Source organism: Zonotrichia leucophrys, chromosome 2, assembly GCF_028769735.1.
Source record: "Zonotrichia leucophrys gambelii isolate GWCS_2022_RI chromosome 2, RI_Zleu_2.0, whole genome shotgun sequence".
Lineage (NCBI taxonomy): Eukaryota > Metazoa > Chordata > Aves > Passeriformes > Passerellidae > Zonotrichia > Zonotrichia leucophrys.
The window spans coordinates 62,085,906-62,107,484 of NC_088171.1; the positions used below are offsets into that span (position 1 = coordinate 62,085,906).

The following is a 21,579-nucleotide window of genomic DNA, read 5'->3' on the forward strand; positions in this document are numbered from 1 at the left end:
TTTAACAGCAAATGTTTACTGGTCAGGCTCACAAACAATACCGGGTTTTTTCCCTCCTTTGCTGCAAAGTACTAAGAGTACACACATGAACAAAGCCAGAAAGAACAGGGAACAGAGTTACAAAAGAACATTAGACCAGAAGATCATTTATCTGCCCTGCTGAGAAAAGCTCAGGGAGGTAAGCCAAAACATTGGAAAAGAAGAAAATACCAGAGAATTAAACAGAAGAAAGTAGAAGTGTAACACTCAATTAAGACAGTGCAGGACTTCATACAATACTCTACACCAACCTACACTGATTAAATGATTTCTTGGCGTCTCCTCTTGATCATTTACCTACGAAACCAACAGCCCACAGAGCTGCTGACAGAAAACATCTCTGAAATTACCACTTATACAAAGCATACATGACAAAGTATAGCACTGCCCAAACATTCAGCTAGAGCACAAAGCAAGAGTTTGGGTGAAAAAGAACACACCAGCAGCACTTCTGGTAATGCTTACACATTTCCAACTAGCTGCAATTAGTTCAAGTGTGATGCTTACCTTTAATAGTTTCCTCCACAACTTCTACTACACGATCTATCTGCTGAACCTAAAAAAAGTCAGAAGGTAAATACCTAAGTAGTCAACAACTGAACATACTTTCATATTAACTAGTCTTTCAAGAGTGTCTTCTAATGGATTAAGGAAGAGAAAAGAATTTTGGGCTGTGTTTTTAGCCAGTTTTTACTTTCTGCAGATCTTGGTCAATCTGCCAAAAGTAACTTTAACATTTACCACCCAATTTAAACCAAATTTTGTCCTCAAAAATGGCAAGCTCCCATAAGTTTGGCAAAAATCACCAAACTGCTGGAAAAGAGTTCAGGCCTTAAGCTGTTCATGGTCTGTGACAGGCAATGGTGAACCAGGCACTCAGCACCTGGGGGGCTCAAACAGCCAAAGTGTGCCCTCACCCATCTCCACAGCAAAATAGTGGATGGTGGAGAACACAACAAAAAGCTGAGGATATTGTCAGGGCAGAATATAGGAGAGAAAATGAATGAGGTACTGGAGGGGGAAGACACTGGAACATAGGAAGAAATTAAAAACACTGTTATGAAATTTAAAGAACAAGATAGTCTCCTGAACTTGATGCAGGTTGTGTTTGGAAATGGAGAGAAAAGCCCTCATGCTTTTCACAACACAAAATAATCTTTAATGACCTTAATATAACGTCTGCAATAAAGACAACAAATTTATGTTTTAGTGTTATATTTGCCAAAATTCACCAGTAATGGGATAAATAGTTCAATTATTTCTTAATAGGTATATCAGTCTTTATTTAAAGTCAATGGCCAACACACTGTAGAGATTTTGGCATATAAACTAAAAGGAATCAACATTAACTCTGCAAAATTAAACACTCAGGAATTCTTGAAGCTGAGGTTCTTTCCAGAGCTTTCATCCAAACCACCTATTCTGTATAATTCTGCTATAGATGTTTACATACAATGCAGGAAAGCCAGCTTGTCACACTTAAGTTTGTTTGCATTTTTTCCACAATATTCCTTTCCAAACACTGCTTGTCTAAGCTGTACATTACATTAACTAGATGTAGCATGAATTTAGCAGTCTTTTCCTCAGAGCTTGTTTTCCAGTTTGTTTCCAAAACAAGCAGGAAAGCACAAGTTGCAGAGGCTTCAAGAGAATAACCTGGTCTGCAACAAGGAGCCTGGAACATGGGTCCCTCATATCAAAGCCATTAAGTCTCTCTGCCCTAAACCACTGAGCTTGTCATCTCCTGTAAATACACGACTGCACAATCTTGTCTGCTTCACATTCATTTTCCCAATCTGTCTAGTAGAAGTTAAAAAAAAGCTCACCTATAGCTGGAGTCTGATTTTAAATTCCCAGCTGAAGTCAGTGGGAGTCAATTCCTTTCCTTGTCTGAGTGTTGGATCAAGTTCATGTTAAAGTATTTTTCTTTTTTTTAATCGGTATTTCTTTTGAAATACAGATTTTAAAATAGGGATGTCCACCATTTCAGATTTTTTAATACAGTACATTAGTTATGAATTCTAGAAAATTAGTTATAGTACTCCTAATATCTCCAGTTTAATAATTTTATTGAAAAATAAATGTATTTAAATAATTTTCTGAATCACAAGCATTCACATTACAGACATACATGCCTAGCAATCAGCTTATAAAGGAAGCACACATAAGCAGTCATATGGAACACGTGCATATTTACATACTTGTGCAAACATCCATTTTGGATATAGTTTTAAAAATTATGACTCAAGATATTTAACATACATACTTTCTACTAAATGTTTAAAAAATAAATAGAAAAATTCCATTTGAAAATAGAAGTGTGCACACTGAAAACTACACTACAGACAGGGAGCAAAGTCTGTGTTATATTACCTAAAGTATTATTGCTATATGTCTCAGTACTAGACTGTTCAGGTTCATAACTATTTTAATAATTTAAAATATGAGAAATCTGGGTGGTTCATAACCTGAGCTACCAATTACATTCTGCATTGTGCATCTGAGGAATTTTTGCATTGCTCCAAATTCCCTGCTGAATAAAGATAGAAAAAAAACCACCAACCATTATATTGCATCTTCATTTTATTGGATAAATTAAATTATTCTCAATATGTCTGTCAAGAAGATGGCTCATGTAAGTAATTAAAATTATAGGTCTGAGAGATGAGATCTTCACCTAGAAATGGATGTTTGTTCTGCCTTACACGTTATTTCCCACATTAAATATTTTTCATTTGAAATTATTGGAAATTATTTAGCTAAAGCCCCAAGTGCTCGGGAAGAAAACGTGCAATGCTTCCAGTCTGCATTTATGAAGATAAAAGTATCTTAGAAAATGTGAGGTAAACATGAAGTGAAGAGGGAAAGGCTTAGAAAATTCTTATTGGGGAAAAAAAGGGGGGGGGAATGAAAAAGGAAAAAAAAAAGTTACAAAGTCATAGTAGTGAAATTTTCTTGAATATAAAAAGGTCTGGTGGATGCTTTTCCTCACATCTCACTAACCTTATGGATAACTCTGCTCTAGACTGGTATCAAAGATATGTGTAAACCTTCAGAGCACAGCTCCAGTAATGTCTCTCTCCATCAGGCATCAGGAAGTCCATGAAGCACAGAGACATCCTGGTGGTGTATGAAGGGAAATGACACCATTCCTCAACATTTCTTTGCAGAGTGCCTCAAAAAACCAAACCCCCAGGACTGACAGCAGGACACCACTCCCGGCTGTGTTAGTGCACCCCACTTGGTTCCACAGATCTTGTGAGACCTTGGTTCCAGCATAGTTAGGTACATTTCCGACCTAATGTCCACTTCAAATGGTTATCCATTGGGAGGTGAACAGAACGAGAGCTACAGACAGAACAGAGTTGACAGCTGAGGAGAACTATGCAAAAAGAAAAACAAGAAACAAAATGCTCAACCAGCACAAATCAGCGCTGGTGCAGAAATCTGGGCTGAGATTGATATGGGCCGAGAGCACAGGCAAGGCTGGAGAAGTCGCCAAAGCAGGGAACTGTCTGGTGAAAAAGGAAGGATAAAGAGAGTTTTATCAAAGCATGAAGGCCGAGTTGAAACAAAGGCCAGGAAAAATCTTTGACCCTTCCTGGTGGGATCAGAACTAGGCCTAAGTGCAGCTCAGCAATCATGTGTATTCATAATAACCCAGCACTGTCAAGCCCCCACTAAACCATATCCCTAAGCACCACATCTACACGACTTTTAAATACCTCCAAGGATTGTGACTCAACCATTTCCCTGAGTAGTCTGGTCCAATGCATTATCACCCTTTACATGAAGAGATTTTTCCCAAGATCCAATGTGAACACCCTAGGAGTGAGCATAACATCTATACAGAGCTACCTAAAGTAAAAAAATCTTTTTTTCTCATATTGAAAAAAGCCTATGCATTGATTTTCATTGACATAGTTAAGAAACAAAATGGTCAATACATAGATAAAATAGTCTGTCTTAGGTAATTACAACATGCTATTTATAATCCTAAAGATTTTAACTCCAGTTCACCAACTCTCTGTTTCATCTCACCTTGTTTAGGGATCTCTGCCAAACACTGGATATTAAAAGACTACTCAGCCTATCCCTTCTCTAAAGCCAGTAAAAGGGAAATACGTGGCTTCAAAAGGCACCTCAGGTCTTCTAAAAATCTAAATTATTTTAGAGATAATTATCTTCATTGACCATAAAGAGAGCTGAGCAAAACAGACTCTCAAATTACAGCACTTAGGCAAGATAAATCTCGGGCTTAATACATAACTTCAAAAGGCATGTGACTATAGCCACCCTGGCTTCAGAGGGATAACATCTGTGTTTAAAACCTTTGCTGACAATACTGACCATGGTAATGGGCATTACTCTGGGTTAGGAATGTATCCTGAAAGGAGGATCTACACAAACTTTAAAGGGAAGGGGACTACCCCAGAGATGCACATAAACAACTGATTTTCATTGCTAAACACTGACACGGCTGAAGGATAATTCTTATCTAAATTAATTGCTACACCCTTTGATTGATAGGATAGTACATAGCTACTGTAGAAATGAACATTTTCTATTTGCCCATCCAATTTTCAGTTTAAAAGCAGGTGCTTAACTGACACTCTTTTCTGGCTTTCCCAGTTCAAGTGTCCTATAGGAATATAAACCTGGGAATTCAAAAGCCAAAGCAAACCAGCTGAGATTTGTATGAAGTCATTCTTAGCCATAATTACAGAATAAGAGTGTCCACCTATTCCCAGGTTTTCAGCATGTTTTCCAATAAGTTCTGCTAATTTAAATATTCAGAGTAAAATTCCATCAAATTTGGCTTTCATGAAGTCCATATTGGATATCTGCATTTCATGCAAGGCTCTGTTTTAAGGGCAGCAGACAGGCTCCCAATCTTGAATGCAGTCTGGCCTTATAAACACTGCAAGGTAGGCAAGTATCACTATCCCTGTTTTGCAAACGTCATCAAAACTTTTATGAACTGAACCACAGAAATACCATACAATGCCTCTTCCTGGTTTATGAGGCCAAAGCAGTAGGGATGTACGGACACTCAGCATCTTGGTATAGTTCCAGTGATTTCCTTTCACAATGGCACTGCTAAAGTTTGCTCACCATAGCATTTTACAAATGAAGGAATAAGGTACATTAAACTTAAAAATGTATACCAATTACAGATGTACAGCTTGAGAAATAAAGTGCTTGCTTTTTCTAATGCACTTAGCATTTTTTATGCTGCATCATCACTTCATAGCAGTGCTCCTAGTGTTATGCGCTGCTGCTGGGAGTGTTCAGCACTCCCACTAATCACATTCCAGAGTTTCAAACTGGATATGAAAAGAAAATTACTTAAGGCTTGCCTTATACAGTAGAATAGCCAGGGGAAAGGGTTAGTTGGAGGTCAGGAGAATGCAAGTCATGGCTATGTATTTCTCCTGGAAGCAGCGGCTTCAGGCTCGTCTTGGCCAAAGAGCCTGCAGTGCCCTACCATGCACAGGACCTGCACCTTCTGACTCAGAGAGCAGCAGCAAAGGGGGGTTACAGCCTTCCAGAGCAGCAACACTGGATTGCTTGTGTGGGTTTGTGCAGATGAAAGAATAGGAGTGAGAGACTTCCCTTGGGTGATGGGTGTATGGCAGGAGGTGATAGGTCTTTGATGCTAGATGTTACACTGGGAAAGATAGAGAAGGAGGGAGAATTGGAGTTCTCATTCAGGATTCACTCACCTGTGGAGCTATTGCATGCTTTTAATGGAATACATATGTGGATTAGGCCCCATGCTTTCAGCTTGCACAGCAAGTTTGATGATTTCAAAGCATGGATACATGGGCCTTGTGAAGCCCCTTAAGACCTATAAACTCCCAGCAGCCTGACCAGGGGTTCCAACACATAGCATCATTTGGAGATCAAGCACCTTAAAACTCCAGAAAATGTCAATGAAATAAAATATCCCATTCCAACGGCTCAGCTATCACTGGGAACCAGGGTTTTGCATGTTCTTGTATGGAGCTCAGGAAGTGAGGAAACACTACCATTAGCTGCATCCATTCAGGGGTCCCAAAACACAACCTGTCAGCTAAATCTTACATTCCCCCTTGTCTCTCCCTTCCCTTCCCCTAAGATCCCCTCAAAACAATCTGCATAGTTACACATCCTACTTTAGGATGTGTAACTTAGGTGTACTTAGGATGTGTACTTTAGGTCTAACTTTTTTTTAGTTACTTCCTAGCAATTAAAAATGAAAAGTGAGTGATAACTACAAAGGAGAGCTGATGTCTCTTTATGCACTGCACAAGCACTTCAGTTTGAAGTGAGTACACCACAAACACGAAGGAGTAAGCTCTGGAAACCACCACAGGGGAACTGCCTGTGAACCTCTGTAATGCATTATTATGTGCTTCAGGTACTTTACACCCTTGGCAGGTTTATTACTGCCTAGAATTCTCCCATTGCACAAAAGAGCTCCTTCACTTTGTCATGTCTCATTGTGGTTTGCCTTACACACAGCCTATGGCAAGGCCTCAACCCATACTATGTTTATAAAGTAACAATTATTTTAAAGAAACACAGAAGCACAGTAACATCACAAATGCTAAGAAGGATATGAAGTTGCCCTTCCTTTCCTTCTGCCCAAGGAATAATCAGGCACTAAAAAAAAGAACAGTGGAAGTTCAGTCCTGTATTTTTCAAATACAGATCAAAACAAGCTCTGGTTTACTAGCATTTCTCTGGTAGTTACAACACAACTTCCTCCTCCATCCTAACAAGAGAAGCAGAAGAGCCTCTGACACACTGCCTTTAGAAAGCCACCCTGAGGGAGTTCTAATTGCTGGTAAATAAACACATTCTCAGACAACATGGTCCTTTAAAATAAATATTGAAAAAGAGAAAAAAAAAGTGCAGGGGGAGAAAATAGCAGAACTTATATAAGCAACAATAAATCAACTATGTCTCTCAGCTAAGTTGAAGACCAATCTGGTATAAAAGAAAGATTTTCAAAACTGTACCCTTAATGCTCAAAATTTTAAAGTAGAATCAATATCCTAGTGCCAACAGAACATTTTCTATTTCTCAATTCTGCAAAAACTGCCTTTCAAAAATATTTTGCAATAGTAAGATAACAAGTCTTGTCCTTTAAATACAGTCACCCTTTCACACACATTCTTTATAAAATGGGAAGAAAATCTTAAATGTACAAACTGAAAACATAGACAATAATATGCTCTTAGCTTTGTTTTTGTTAATAGTTTTGCCTCAAGGTTGAGACCTTTCTGAGCTTAGGGATCTCTTATTCAAAGCACAGTAAATTTTACCACAGCAATGACAGCCAGAGGACAGTGTCCTTACTGCAAAGACTAAATTTCAATATTTTCAGGTCTAGTTTCAAAGCACTTGGGAACACTGCATTAACACCTAATTAATCTCCTAACAGAAATCTTTCTGTAAAAAAATACTAAACTACTAATACTTTTTATGAAACACTGGTTCTAGGTACTCAAATGAAGATGATGAGAAGAGGTTAATTTCCAGAAATTACATGCTACCTAAAAGAGGATTTCTAAAAAGAGAGGAAAAATGTTAAAAAAAAAATCTAACTTCCCAATTTTAATTGGTTAAAATACATCAAAACTGAAACGTTGAATTACAGTCTTGGTCAAAGGATAGTGACTTGGCTCATTTTTGTCCCCGCTGTCTACATATGTGTAGGTATTATTATACTAGCTATAACAACCAATCATGGATCAATAACTTTGTGGCCTCTGAGCAAAGAGGAAATCCATTCACCCATTTTACTTTTTTCTTTTCCAAAGGCGATTCAATGATACAGCAGTACCACATCCCACAGAACACTGAAAACACTTTATTACTTAAGTCAAAGTTCTGTGGTTTCATTTTCGAGGTAAAGCTTGGTAACTGTTTAACAAGTCAGTCACCAGTGGATTTAACTCTTCAGACTGCCTCAAATGTAAACAAACTAATAATTTCTATTTTCCATTCTGCTTAATAGTGTGAAGTAAAGAAACAACCACGAAATCCTCATCTGTATCTGTGTAATTCATATGCTCTAGTCGCCTATGCTTCTTCCACTGATTTTAACAAAGGTCTTAAGGTTTGTCTTGGAGCAAATAAACTGTGATATTCTTAAGAATATGGTAACTGATATCTTCATCCTGGATCAAGCCTGGAAATTTCCATGCTTCAAAGGGCACTGGAAGTCAGCTCCAACAACAGCATGCTTTTCTTTCTCTCCTCTTTTTTGCCACAGCCAAATCAAATCACCCTCGACTGAAGGAAGGTTTAAATGTTGTAAAATGCAAAAAGATGAACAGGAGGGGCACATGGCAGGAAGCTTCTCTGCTGATTTTTCCCAGAGAAAGGCAATAGAGTCTAGATATTGACATTGACCTACTGAAAACATTTATGAAAACCTTTGATTTCTGAAGATACATACCCCTATAATACTTAAGCCTTTCAGGTACTCCTGGCGAGGTTGAGCTTGTGGTACACAGCCTGCTAGCACAACTTTCTTCTTCCCTTCTTGGGCTTTCCTAAAGAAAGACAAACAGTGGGTCAATATTTTTTAAATTATCATTTTCAACTTCAATACTCACATTATGCCTGTGAAAACAGAAAACTATCCCAATGAAGACCTCACCAAATCAGAAGCAACTTGAGCATGTCTGAGCCTCAGAAACCAAACAAACCAACACACCAAACGAACCCCATGTGAAGCTACAGCACACCTAGTTCAGTTTGGGGAGTATCTACAGAGACCATGACCATTGCATATGTTGGACAAAAACACAACCTTGAAAGCTCTAATCAAGTTCACTTTATTTGCCAAAATGGTAGAAGAGAAACTGGCCAAGAAAGACGGGACAGAGTAATTAACATTGACTCAAGAAGTTACACAGAATGCAAGGGACAGAGCACAGGATGCAGGCAGGAGCCCCTAGCTGCGAACAGACACATTGATGTACCACCAGTCAGAACTGACCAGTTACATCAGTCTTCTGATGTCTACTTAAACATTTATTTACTTTGAAATACGGAGTTACTTTAAAATGCTTCAGTATTTAAGCATATTGAGCACTTTGTCTGGATACCTTATTTTATTCCTTAACATTTACACTACCTTAGAATCAGGCAGGAAATGAAAACACTCAGATGAAATGGTTAACACTGTTCATCTCATTAGTAACATTTTTACTCACTGAGAATTCAGCAGTGAGTATCAAGGCAGGACTGAGTCTCAAAACTGATGGAAGTTCTGCACAGAACTAGCAGCCACACACAAAACAGTGAGATGCAAAACCTGCCAATGTCCATTCAACTTTGAACATCATCCATTACCACATTAACCAACACAACAACTGCATTATCAAAGTGCAAAACACAAAAGAAGGGAAGTGCTGAATAATATGAGGAGATTTGCTAGGTCTAACATATTATGGGTTGCTCCAAGAACAATCTTTCATGGTTGCATGTTGCATCATGGCTTCGGTCAAACTGGAACCTGGATCCTTCCTCCAGCAATGTATGAATTCATGAAGTGTTTACTGTTATGTTGAAACAGGCTTAGACACATCAATACAATTTTCAGAAAAAATATCCACAATACACAGGTATGTAGACAATTTCATACTCTTCAGCTTGCTTGAGCTGCCTGCAAGATGAATGCACTAAAGTGATGTTCAGCAAGCACATGAAGACTAAATGGTGGACTATCTGTCCATCTCCAGTAAAGGCAATTTTAACAAAAAAAAACAAACCAACCCAGAGTGGTACCACAGAGAGTTTCCCTGCTCAGAATTTCACTCCACACTTATTATATTGGCAAATCTGTTTACAATTTAGAGCTCAAATGAAAGCTGAAAATAACACACAGATTGCAATAATAAAGGAGATCACAGGCCATTTTGCTAAATACCTTGTGTTGGCTGCTGCTCTAAAATAAGTTACTTTAATGGAAAGAAACAAACACAAGTGAGAAATAACAAGTAAATAGATTATGACTGTTACCTCATATCCAATATAAATGCAGCAAATATCTATAAGATATTTGATTTTGTTTTAGTGGGACTTTCAGGAAATATTCAGACATTCATCATACAGAACCTTGTTGGTCCACTACTTGCACACTGAGTGTATAATATAAATGCACATCTTTTCATCTCTTCCTTGATAATATTTCTGTGGGTACAGAACTATGATAAGAAGCTAATTTAATATATTTCTTCAGCACAGAACATAGAAACATGCCTCCAAAACCTGTAATCCCTCTTTTCTTTCAGTGGTAAACATTTAATGGTTTTGCAAAACTTCAATGGAGGTTACCTACTACATATCCAAGAAAAAATAAGAAAATAAAAATCATACTTCATGCTTTACCTAAAAATGTCACACAGCACCATGTGACACTCCACTAACTCAAAGGATAAAAATCACTACTTATATAGTCTAACAGACTCAACCTAATGCCTGGAGGCAAGACAATAAGCCCCGTCTCCAGCAAACAAAGCACACATCCCTAGACAACTTGGCATCTGGTATAATCTGCTGCAAGCAACAGCCCGCTCCATCTACTTGAAAACCTGTGAGCACCACAGAAGAAAAAGCTTTTATTCATGTCTTTTTATCTGAGAAAAAAAAAATAAACAAAGTTTCCCTTGACACATTAAATGGCATTTTAATGTTATTTCACAGCTTTAACATTTTGCTGTATCTTCTGGGACTATAACTAGAGCTGGGGGGAAAAAGTTAAAATGAATATTCTTCATAATAAGCATTGCCTTCACTTAACTTTTTAAAAGTTGTACAGGTCTCTGCAGAGCAAAGAATTTTGTACACTGAGATTCTTTTTTTTTTTAATGCAATTAAGTGGAAATGCCAGAACTAAATTTTCAATATAGCAAATTTTCATTACCTTCATAATATACCACACAATACATAAAACCCATCACAAATGAAAAGCCATTGTAATTATGATTTTTTTTGCCTCAATTTCAACAACCACTTCTCAAAATATGCATTCCAGTGCTATATTGTCACCTCCTTTTAATATTGTTTAATGAGCCCTACTCATATTAACAAAAGCCTGCAAAAATTATCCTTCAGAAATCTAGTTAGCACGAGAACTGCATTAGAAGAGCCTTTAGTCTTCAACAACATGAATAGTAAGGAGAATAATACCTCATGGAATCTAGTAGGTGGCATGAATAAATACATCTTCTCTTTTAGAACCCTTTTTATTTTTAAGTTACATGAACTTTACCTTGAACTTTCAATTTGACTCATGAAACATCTTCTAGAAGTATTCATTTCTAAAAGCTACTTGCATGATATACATTTGAATAGAAATTTAATTAGAGCAATCATTATTTTTTTTAAGAAAGGTACTTCCTAAGTAATGGGTGGGAAACAAAACACAAGTGGGAAACAACAGGAGCATGAGGTGCTGCATACAGCAGAGGACTCATACAGGATCACAAGAATTACACTCCATTGCAGAGATAATTACATATGTTCCATGTATTCTGCCTTGAAAAAGCAAATTTAAGAATATAACTGGAGAATTTCTGCCTTGCTCATGAGCACTTGTATTTATGTTAGGAACCTTCCTAAACTGGAATATTTTTCTCACAATTCTATGTAGTTTGTGGCATGGTTCCCATAATTTTTCTTTTTTAAACTTCAAGAAAATTTAGTCAGTAATACAACAAAGACAAAGAAACACCTCCCACCCTCCAAAAAAGCTCCCCATCAGCATTTGCTACATCAGCACTGTGTGTACAGCAACACTGCTGGATACCATAGCAGCCAGGGCAGGAAGCTGCTCCACTTTCTCATGACTCACACAGATACTCGGGTGGAACCACCAAAAGAAAAAAGCTAGGGACATTTCCCTGAGGTTCAAATCTAAGGAAGGCAATAAAAAAGTGAAAGCAGAGAAGATGGGCCAAGTTCAACACAAGACCATCTGTGATAAAGTTATTGCTAACTTGCTCTTTGCTAGGGACAAGAGGAGCCAGACCTCCACTGCTTGCCTGCTCGTTTCCCTCTCCATAGGCAGAGCTGCCCACTGGAGTTTTGTAAGCTGTGAACTCCTAAGTAACTCACAGCTTTCAGGGAGCCACCACTACACCCCGCCAAGGGATCCCAGCTGCACAGGAAGGCTTAACAGGCCTCTGAAATAAAAAGCACTCTGGTCTGCAGGGAGGAAAGCTGATAAACTACAGACTCATCAGCATGAAACATGTAATTTGTAAAGTGCTGCTCTAGTACCAGAGATGTAAAACCAAGTATTTTGCCTGCAAACCCTACATTTTTTCTTCCAAAACCCATTGCTGGTGGAATTAAATAATGAAGAAGTGTATAAACAATGAGCAGAAGGTTACCTGCAGCAGGACTAAGTAACAGTCAAATACAAGCAAGAGAAGAACCAAGAGCGGAACTTTTAAACAAAAGCAAGAAATTAAGGGGGAAAGTGCTTTACAGTGAGCTTCTTCATCTTTGTATGGATAGCACTTGGGAAGTGTTCATAAAATAAGAACTGTTTCTAATGCTGAAGTACAACTGGAAGTAACTTTGTTATCTGAAATGAAAAAGTAATTATTTCAACCTGAATCCTACTAGACAGATGACAACTGACCATCCATGAGCTATTCCCACCAAATGCAGCACAACACTCCTCATTGTTGTACCTGCACAAACCTGGCAACTTCCCTGTAAGATGTGTATACTTAAATTGAATTGTTCAATGCATCACTGTAGTCTGTTCATACCATTCTCCTTGTAGCCTCCTATTACACAAAATCCACAACAGTCCTTGTCAGGTGTTTTAGAAAGGTGTGAAGCCATAAACCAAGGGGAGCTTTGTGTCTAGAAGTGCCCAAAGAAATGTCAGTATACATGAAAAGTTCTGCTACAGCAGCTCTAGTTAAGTACAGTATTAGCTGGGTATATGATGAGATCAGGCTGCCAATGGTTATAAAAAGTAAAATTCAGGAGATACTACTTCCCAGGCTGTAGAAATGGTGTTGTGATATCTCTGGGGAAAAAGAAAGGCTATTTGGCTGAAGATGCAAATATGTGAAAGATCTTTCAACTCTCTCATCTGCTGAATTAATCAGCAGAAAGCCACAAGTCTTAAAGAGAGCGTAACATCCATGGAATTAAAAGATTCCACAGCATTTGGAATGCACTCCCGAAAATCCATAAAATCACACAGCAGTCTTCTGTTTGAAAAATTACAAATGGTAAGATAAACTGTGGCTTTACAGTCTTCTGATGCCTCATTAGTACCCAAAAGCTCACTTCCCATCCTCTCTGTCTGCTGTTGTTGCTCTTACCTTTCTCCAACTTCAACGCCCCCTCTTTCTCACTTCTGGCCATCTGGTATCACTCCTCCTCTGCTCCAAGCTCTGCAGCTCACTGGGCCCTTCCACAGCCCCATTTCACTCACTGATATAGGAGAAATTTACTGAGCCAAGACTGGGGGTTTAACCATTTTGTTTCATTAAGTTAGCTCATGGGAGAAGGGAGGCAGCAGAACCACCAAAACTGAGGGAAAACAAAAGGTGTTGGGAAGGAAACAGAAAAAGACGATATGGGAACTCCTTGTTTTATCTCTGATGAGCTTAACAAGTCTTATGAAACCTCTGAGGTCACAATATGCTGAGCAGAGTGGGTGAGTAAGAAGCAAAAAGGATGTTAGAAACTCATAAATGCTCTGCTTTCAAAGTTACGGACAGCCTCATAGACAAAGGATTGTGGAAAACCTGATGAAAGTTTGTCAACATTATTAATCAGAGCAGAACCACTCAAGAGTGCTTAGGCATGTCAGCTTCCTTGTGCACTTCCACAGCCCCCAAAAACTACTGCAGTTTATCTGTGAAGATGCAAAGTTCACTTGAGGATGCCTATGCTGATTATTGGAGTTTACTGAACTGCTCTTGGAGGACCAGTCTCTAGCAAATTTGCCGTCTCACTGCCAAGCGGCACCCACTAAACTTGTCAAATAGCATTTCCTGTGGCAAATACCATCAGGTAACATGCAAATATTCCAGCAATAATAAGTTGCATGCCCTTCTGACAAAGGCAAGCATGTCTTCTCTGAAAATGCTTCCAAAAGATAAAAATGCTTGTTCTGCCAAACACCAAACTGAGGCTGTAAAGACATGCTCCAAGCAAAAATTAATAAATAAAAGCATAAAAATATCCTTCCCTAAGAGAATTTTTTATAGGAGGTGAAATGTCAGCTCTGAGAATAACCCCCAGACTCACATGCTACATATACCAAATTATTCCCCAAGTTTCTGAATTCAATGGAAACTTATTTTCACCCAACTACCTGGCATGCAAGTGAAGTGACTGCAGCTTTGTGTGCAAGAGGAAATCTGAATTGAAACTCTAGACACAGTCAAATTGGTGCCTGAATTTCACTCAAATTTTCTGTAAATGCAATTTTATAGGCAGCAATTAAAGATGCAACAGCTATTCCTGGGCAGTCATTACTCACACAAACAGAGCATGTTAATGGTAATGGTGGTATTTTCTTCCTGCAAAGGCTTTTAAATTAATAGTTCAAAGACTTTATCAAACTGAAAAATCAGACCAGAATGTTTTCAGGAAGAGGACGGGATGAAGGAACAAATTCCCAATCTCACCTCGGCCCTGGCTAGTAATTTTTGTAGCCCCAAACAAAGTTGAATTATCAACATGAGTGAGAAACTTCCAGGATGTCTTTTGGTCAGGCTAGGCAAAAATGGTTACATGCCAGTTCCTGTCCCTACATATGATTAAGAAAACAGATTTTTAAAAATCAATATACCGTAGCTTTAAAGCAAATCTGAAAAACCCATAATTAGAAGTTACCAGCCTTACAACTGTTCTTAAAAGGAAAGTGTAATTAATGACAATCTGCTCCTTAAAAAATTTCATCTTGGCTGCTGGTAGACAGATTTTTACTTGTTGGCTAAAAAGTATATATATTTTAAATTTTAATTTTTTTTTCCTTGTAATTTCAAAGTTGTTGGTTTGGGTTTTTTTCCCTTTTTCTATTTACTGAGAAGACTGAGGGACCTTGTCATGTAACAGAAAATACTAGAAATAGAATTTGTCCTCCCAAGACTGTTGAGCAGACTGGGACCTGGCAATCTGCTCAGGGGGTGCCAAGACACCCACTCACTGGTTCAAACCTCCCCCAGCTCTTGTCAAGTGAACAGCACAGTCTGCCAGGACTTGTTGAGCACTGACAAACCCTCACTGCCTAACACAGGTGACATCCATGCTCTGCAGAAGGTGCTCACTAGAATGTTGAGAGAAAATTTCTTTCTGCAGTATTTTGCAAGTGTTTAGGCTCTCACCATTCCTCAGATAAAACAATCAAGTATTTGCCTTTGCTGCTCTACAAATCTGGGCTTTATGAGTATTGTTTCAAGCACATTGTTGGTAGGAGACACTGCTATGCTCCTCAGCTCTTTTTCCTCCTCCCTCCCTTCGGTGCTCTTCTTTATCCCTCTGCTGACAGCAAGAGGATCCTCAACTTCTCTGGGGCACAGAGTACCAGATACACTGAAGTTCTGCCCACTCACTCTTGAAAAGCAGAGGCTGCTACAGGCCAAACCACCAGGGAGCTGAGGCAGGTGGCAGAAACTGGAATTGCCCTTTAAAAAAATCTGCAGTTTATGAACATCCTTGAATCTTTATGTCCTTTAGCACAGAGATGACAAGTTGTAGTAGAGTTGTAAAAATACTTCACTGTCTTTCTAAATCTCTAGTTTCATGCAAGCCTTTCTTCAGAAGAATCTAAGGAGTGACAATGGTGAGAGAGTTCTCAGAAGCAGAAATAGTTCCAAAGCTCTAGCAGCAATTTTGTCTTTTCTCTTTGCCTCCTGATACTACTCTCCTTCTTTAAGAGCAACCATATTCACTTCTTTCTTCTATATCAAAATAGCAAGACATCATGCTCCCCCTTCAAACTGGAAAATTTATTCCTGTTCTGAATTTATTTTTGCATACCTAGATGGACTGTCAAAAGGTACCCTTGTCTTAAAAACAGTGAAAGGAAATCTCATATAAATTCACTTGCAAAGTGACACTAAACTTCTGACAGATTAAAAAAATGGAAGTCAAAATCATAACAGTGAACTTTTATATCAACCACACGTCTCTTATGCTATTCCTCTGTTCTTTCAACATATATTCCTGCAGGAATGAGAATATTCTATCACAGTATTTATCACATATCTTTCCTTTATATTTAGTTAACTGACAATTTATTCTACTTCACCTTCCCAATCTTACCCCCCTCTTAGTTCTATTCATCTCTTTTTTAAAAAAAAGGAGGGAAGTTTAGGGCACAGAATAACGTTTGTAATTAATGTGTGAAATACTACACTGCCTCTCAGGTTCAAAGTACAGGTAGGCTTCAAGTTATATGTATGCATGGCCAATGGTTGTAATAGAAAACCCTGCTGATACAATGACTAAAAAATTAAATTAGTGTTGAATGAAAATTAAATAATCCATTCTCCCCTGCCCCCCAGAGGTATAGCATGCTTTTCACTAACAAGCTACCTACAAAATTTTAAAAGGATTTGTTCTAGAACAGGTTATTAGTATTTCTCCAGTTTTTTTGCTAAGTATAATATACCAGGAATCTTTTTCCATAGTATAAGAATGGTGAAAATCCAGAAAATAAAGCAGAATTTACATGGACTAAACACACAGGGCAGTACATGACACCAACAGTGTTTTACCAAGTCATCAGAACAAAACCCCTGCACAATTCCATGGCATGTCTAACATGGAACATTCTGATAAAAAGACTGAACATAACAAAAGAACTAACAGCCAACTCATTTTTTCTCAGACTCCTCCAGGGCAGCTGAGGAAGAAAACCACAGACCTGAAAGGCAGCCAAAATTCTGAACATCCAGGCTTTTTTTTTTTCCTCAAAATCAGGTGGCTACAGCTACTACATGAAAGAAACAAAAATAACTTCTTGAGAGTCACTAAATATAGTTTTCATCTCATGTGCACAGAAGACTGTCAGAAGTTGTCCAACAAAGAAAAGGAAATAAAATTCAATGAAGTAATTTTTCAGAACAGTAAGCTGCATGTTCTTTTTTCCTTATGGAACTGCTATACAAGCAGCCCCACTGTGGCTGGTTTTTGTGAGGAATTATGAAATAGAAAAAGACTATAACATAGTGTGTTAAAACAGATGAAAAAGCAACAAAGAAAAGAGTAGAAAATTAAGGGGAAAAAAAAAATATATGTCACTCCTCAACACAGGAACCTTCATTCTGTCCAAATTTCACTGTACCACATTTTTATTAACTTTTAGGTTTTTTGTTTTCTTTAAATTCTTCCAGTAAAGCCCAGCAAGCTCTTCCTACTCGAAATAGATTAGAACTGATCACAGGACCTGAACAGCAACAGAAATTATCCACTAGCCTCTACATGCCCGACCACTTCAGCAGGTCTCCAATGGACTTGGCTCCAGTCTTCTTATATCCCTCAACTGCCTCTGCTGCACTCAAGGCACAGCAATCCACAGGAATTCCCACCAAGTAAAGAGCAATAAATGCCTCTTCTCAATATCTGTTCATGTTTTACTTATTTACAACTGAGAATGACTCATGAGAGCTGGTTCGTGTTTCTGGGTCTTCTCCATACATCCCCATCACCATACATCCACATTCTTTGCAACAGGCCACTTAGCCACCAGCCTTATCTCAGTAAATTATCAAGAGATGTCAACTAACTCTTCATTGATACCTTTAATTTCTCATTGTTTTACATCACACCTGAAAGAATGGTAAAGATGCAAACAATTCTCCATGGACTGCATTTTGACATAAAATGTATTTGCATGGTTTTTGTATTGCTAGAACATCTTAGTGGTTTCTGTGCTCACACAAATTCATCTCAATCCCTGAAAGCAACAGACTCCTACACTGCTTTAACTTTATGCCTTAGGAGGGCTTTGCACCACACACTACAATACAAATGGACGAGAAATTACAATTCCTTCAGAGACTGAAGCTTTCAGTCTATAGTTACATATATACATTCAAAAGTGTAATCTTGCTTCTGAAAAAAAAAGATTGTGTCTTTTCTATTCAGGAATTTTTAACTGCAGTATCAAGAGTGACTTGAATGACAACTGCACTTCACTTCTGCTTATAGAGCTGGAAAAAATTCTCCACTCAGTTGTTGTCACTGATGCTTAAGCAAGGGAAGGGGGGAAGATGCTGTTAGAAAGGTGGAAGCCCAAAAGTGCATCAAGCAGCATAAGATGGCTTTAGTGCTCTCCCACTGTGAGGTGGGACTGATCAGAGGAGCTACATCTGCTCCTTGCTTACAATTTATGCAGCACGCTTCCCTCCATTCTGATTTAGGGTTTTTGATGTCTGTGGTTGGAAAAACATTTCCTGGGTGGTTGCTGAGAAGAAGAAGAGAAAAAGACAAGTCCTAGAAGTAGCTCTGAGAAAATTCAGACCAGTTCAGACACCTAAATCTAGTTCAAAATGTATTATTTAGAGAGCTGAAAATTGTAACTTCTGTCAGAGCTGAAGGGGTAATTTCTCTAAGCATATTAGCTTGCCTAAGAATGTTTCCTAAAATAACTAAGATATCATTCTAGTAGTTTTCACAATAGATGATCTTCTACAAGTTTAATACACTGCCAGGCACTTTATAGGGATAATAATAAATGTAGGGGTTCGTATAAGTTTTAGGTCACATGCACATCTGAAAAGTCAGAAAAATTTAAAGGATTCTAGCAACAAAACTTTTAATTTCTAATAGAGAGCAATCCAATGTGGATTGAATACAGCACCATGCCAGACAGAGCTCAAGGAGCATTTGGACAATACTCTTGGGCACATGGTGTGATTTTTGGGGATGGTGCTGTGCAGGGCTGGGAGTTGGATTTGATGATCCTTATGGGTCCCTTCCAACTCAGCATGATCAGTGTCATTCTCTGTGTGTGAGTGAGCATAAATATTTGCATGTGACAACAGCTACTTCACTCCTGAAGCTCTATTTCCTTTTTTCCCCCTCCAAATTTTCTATAAAATTTAATTCTATCAGATTCATACCACCATATTTACAGTGCTCCTTCACCTGCACATAGATGGAATAACCTAATTTTGAAGAATAAGCAGGTTCCAACACTGCACAGCACTACATATGCAGTATACAACCAGCAGCAGTAACTCTCTGGGCACAGTAAACCACATGTAACACTTCACCAGGATTTCACAGCTTTGTCACCCATCCCAGGAAGGTCAGAACAAAGGCCTCAGTGTGATATGTTATTGACCTCTTTAGAGATAATAATTGATAATTATCAATCAGAAGAGTAATTAATCATTTTTAAAGGTTACTTTGCAAGGTAAAATTAGCTTGGTGCTTTACAGATAAAGCTTCTGTAACCATCTCTAACCTTTTTCTCAGTCTTGTTCCTGAAGCATGATCACCCACAGGTGAGTACAGGAAATGGAGGCAGACTCCAGCTCCATGTTTCTGGGGCTCCCAGACTCTCCTTGTGCAATGGATCTGTGTTTGTATTAAAACCCTAATGAAAAACGCCCTCCTCATTCAAGCTCCTTCCCTGGACTTGAGATACATAGTAAATTCACCCCAAAGTTGTAACATTCAGGTTTTTCTGTAACATATAAACAGTGATATCAACCTTTAAATACCTCTAAGAACTATGAATTGCTTAAAGAGTATTTCCTATGCAACCACTTCATATTTTTAATTCATTTCTATTTTTTATACAATATGCATCTCTGCAGACTTCAAGACACCTCACACCAGGAAACTATACTAAATAATGCAAGGCTCTGCATCCAGCTCACTTAACTCAAAATTCTACTGAATCTCACTGGAAATTGTCATCCTGTCATGAAACTCCAGAAAAGAAACCCCTCTGCTCCCACCAGCAATTTCAAAGAAACTCTGTTCTATAGCTCCCAAACACTGCAGAATTTGAGAGGGTGGGAGAAGCACTAACTGCACAACTTATGCCTTTGAAATTTGCTCCAAAAGATTTCTCATGTCTTTCTTCCAAATTTCTCTAGCAACTCAAGTACTTCTTTTAGACTCTGATTGCACTAAGCATATTTTTTCTTTCAAACACTACTTCATTAATAAACATTCCGATTTATTTTTCTACCATAGCCTCTATACAAAGATTCAAAGTATTAAATAGGCAATTGAGCCTTTTTTTCTGAATAGTCTGCACACAGGAAGATCTTCCCCTGTGAGCAAGCAGGAGCTTAACTTTAAAACAGGTGCCAGAGCAAGGCAGAGCTTTTCTTTTGAATAAAACTTAGATTAGGAAATTGAGCACTGCGCTCCCTGAAACACCTTTCAAAATCTGTGCCCCATTCATCAACTTTTCACATCTCTTGCATCAGACAACACACTCCATGTTTCCCTAGAACTCAGAAGAGCAAAGTGTGTTAACCTTACTTAAGATGGTACAAAATGCCATATGTGTAAGATACAGGCCTACCTGTATCAGCAGAAGGCAGCTTAATTCTTCGTAAGGGACAGGGCACATAAGCTAACATACATTTGTGCTTCAAAATACCTTTTTACTTCTGTAATGCTGTAGTGTAAGTGCTACATTGTTATTATAACAGCTGCTATTATAGCAGCTCAACCTGATTTTTTTAAGGTTTCTTCAACTGAACATTACAAAACAGCAAGGAGCAAACATCTTTTACTCCTAACCTGGTTTTAATAATACCCTTTACATAGAGCTAAACAGCGCTGAACTGCTCACTTGTCTTTTGTTTTGTTCTTTTCCTCAAATTAAAGCTTTTACCCTGTTTTGTGCCCTGATCATGGGTCAAGTGAAGGCCAGATCCACTCTGATGACCTTCAGAAGACTTGAGAGCCTTCATTCCCCATGCACTCTCCTTAAAGTGTTGTTACAGCTACATTCTTCCTCCCTACTCCCATGAGCGTGCCAAAAATTGCTCTTACTTTCCGCCTCCATTCACAATGTATATCAACTTATTTCTGCCAGTATTTGCCACTTTCTGAAAGAGCTATCAGATGTTCCATGCAAGAGTGTCTTCCCTCTGATGGGAATTAGGCAGATCCAGACAAGACCTTACAAGTAAAGCAAGGTTAGCTGAAAGAGACACTGTATGACTATATTCATCCTGCTCTGTGGAAATAGTTGTATTTAAATACACTGAGATGGATAAACTCTGTATCCATCCAGTTTAAAATGTCATCATTATCAGAAAATCACATTGTCAATAACAGAGATACCAAATTAGAAAACACAGACACCAAGAATTATTTGCTGCAGCAAACTTCTGCCAAACCACACTTCTAAAAACTTATGCTTCAAAAGGTAACCCAGGAGAAAACACAGATAAATATTTTAAAATATTCATACATTCACTGTATCAATTTTAAAGCACAAAACTGGAGTACATGTGGTGTTCCCAATGAGCTACAACGTTCAACAGGACTGCTCAAGCTCTGAAAGTGCATGAATAA

The 21,579-nt window shown here is 38.3% G+C and overlaps 1 protein-coding gene across 7 annotated transcripts in view; it reads right to left on the bottom strand.

Moving 5' to 3' along the window:
* The window catches only part of CDKAL1 (CDK5 regulatory subunit associated protein 1 like 1), a 380,595-nt gene that overhangs the window by 252,361 nt on the left and 106,655 nt on the right, over positions 1–21,579 (bottom strand). For all 7 annotated transcript variants that reach the window (XM_064705180.1, XM_064705176.1, XM_064705178.1 and 4 more), the window contains 2 exons: positions 8,492–8,588; positions 547–595 (listed from right to left, as the gene is read on the bottom strand). In XM_064705180.1, the coding sequence (XP_064561250.1) occupies positions 547–595; positions 8,492–8,588 (146 nt within the window). The remainder of the gene's footprint in view (positions 1–546; positions 596–8,491; positions 8,589–21,579) is intronic.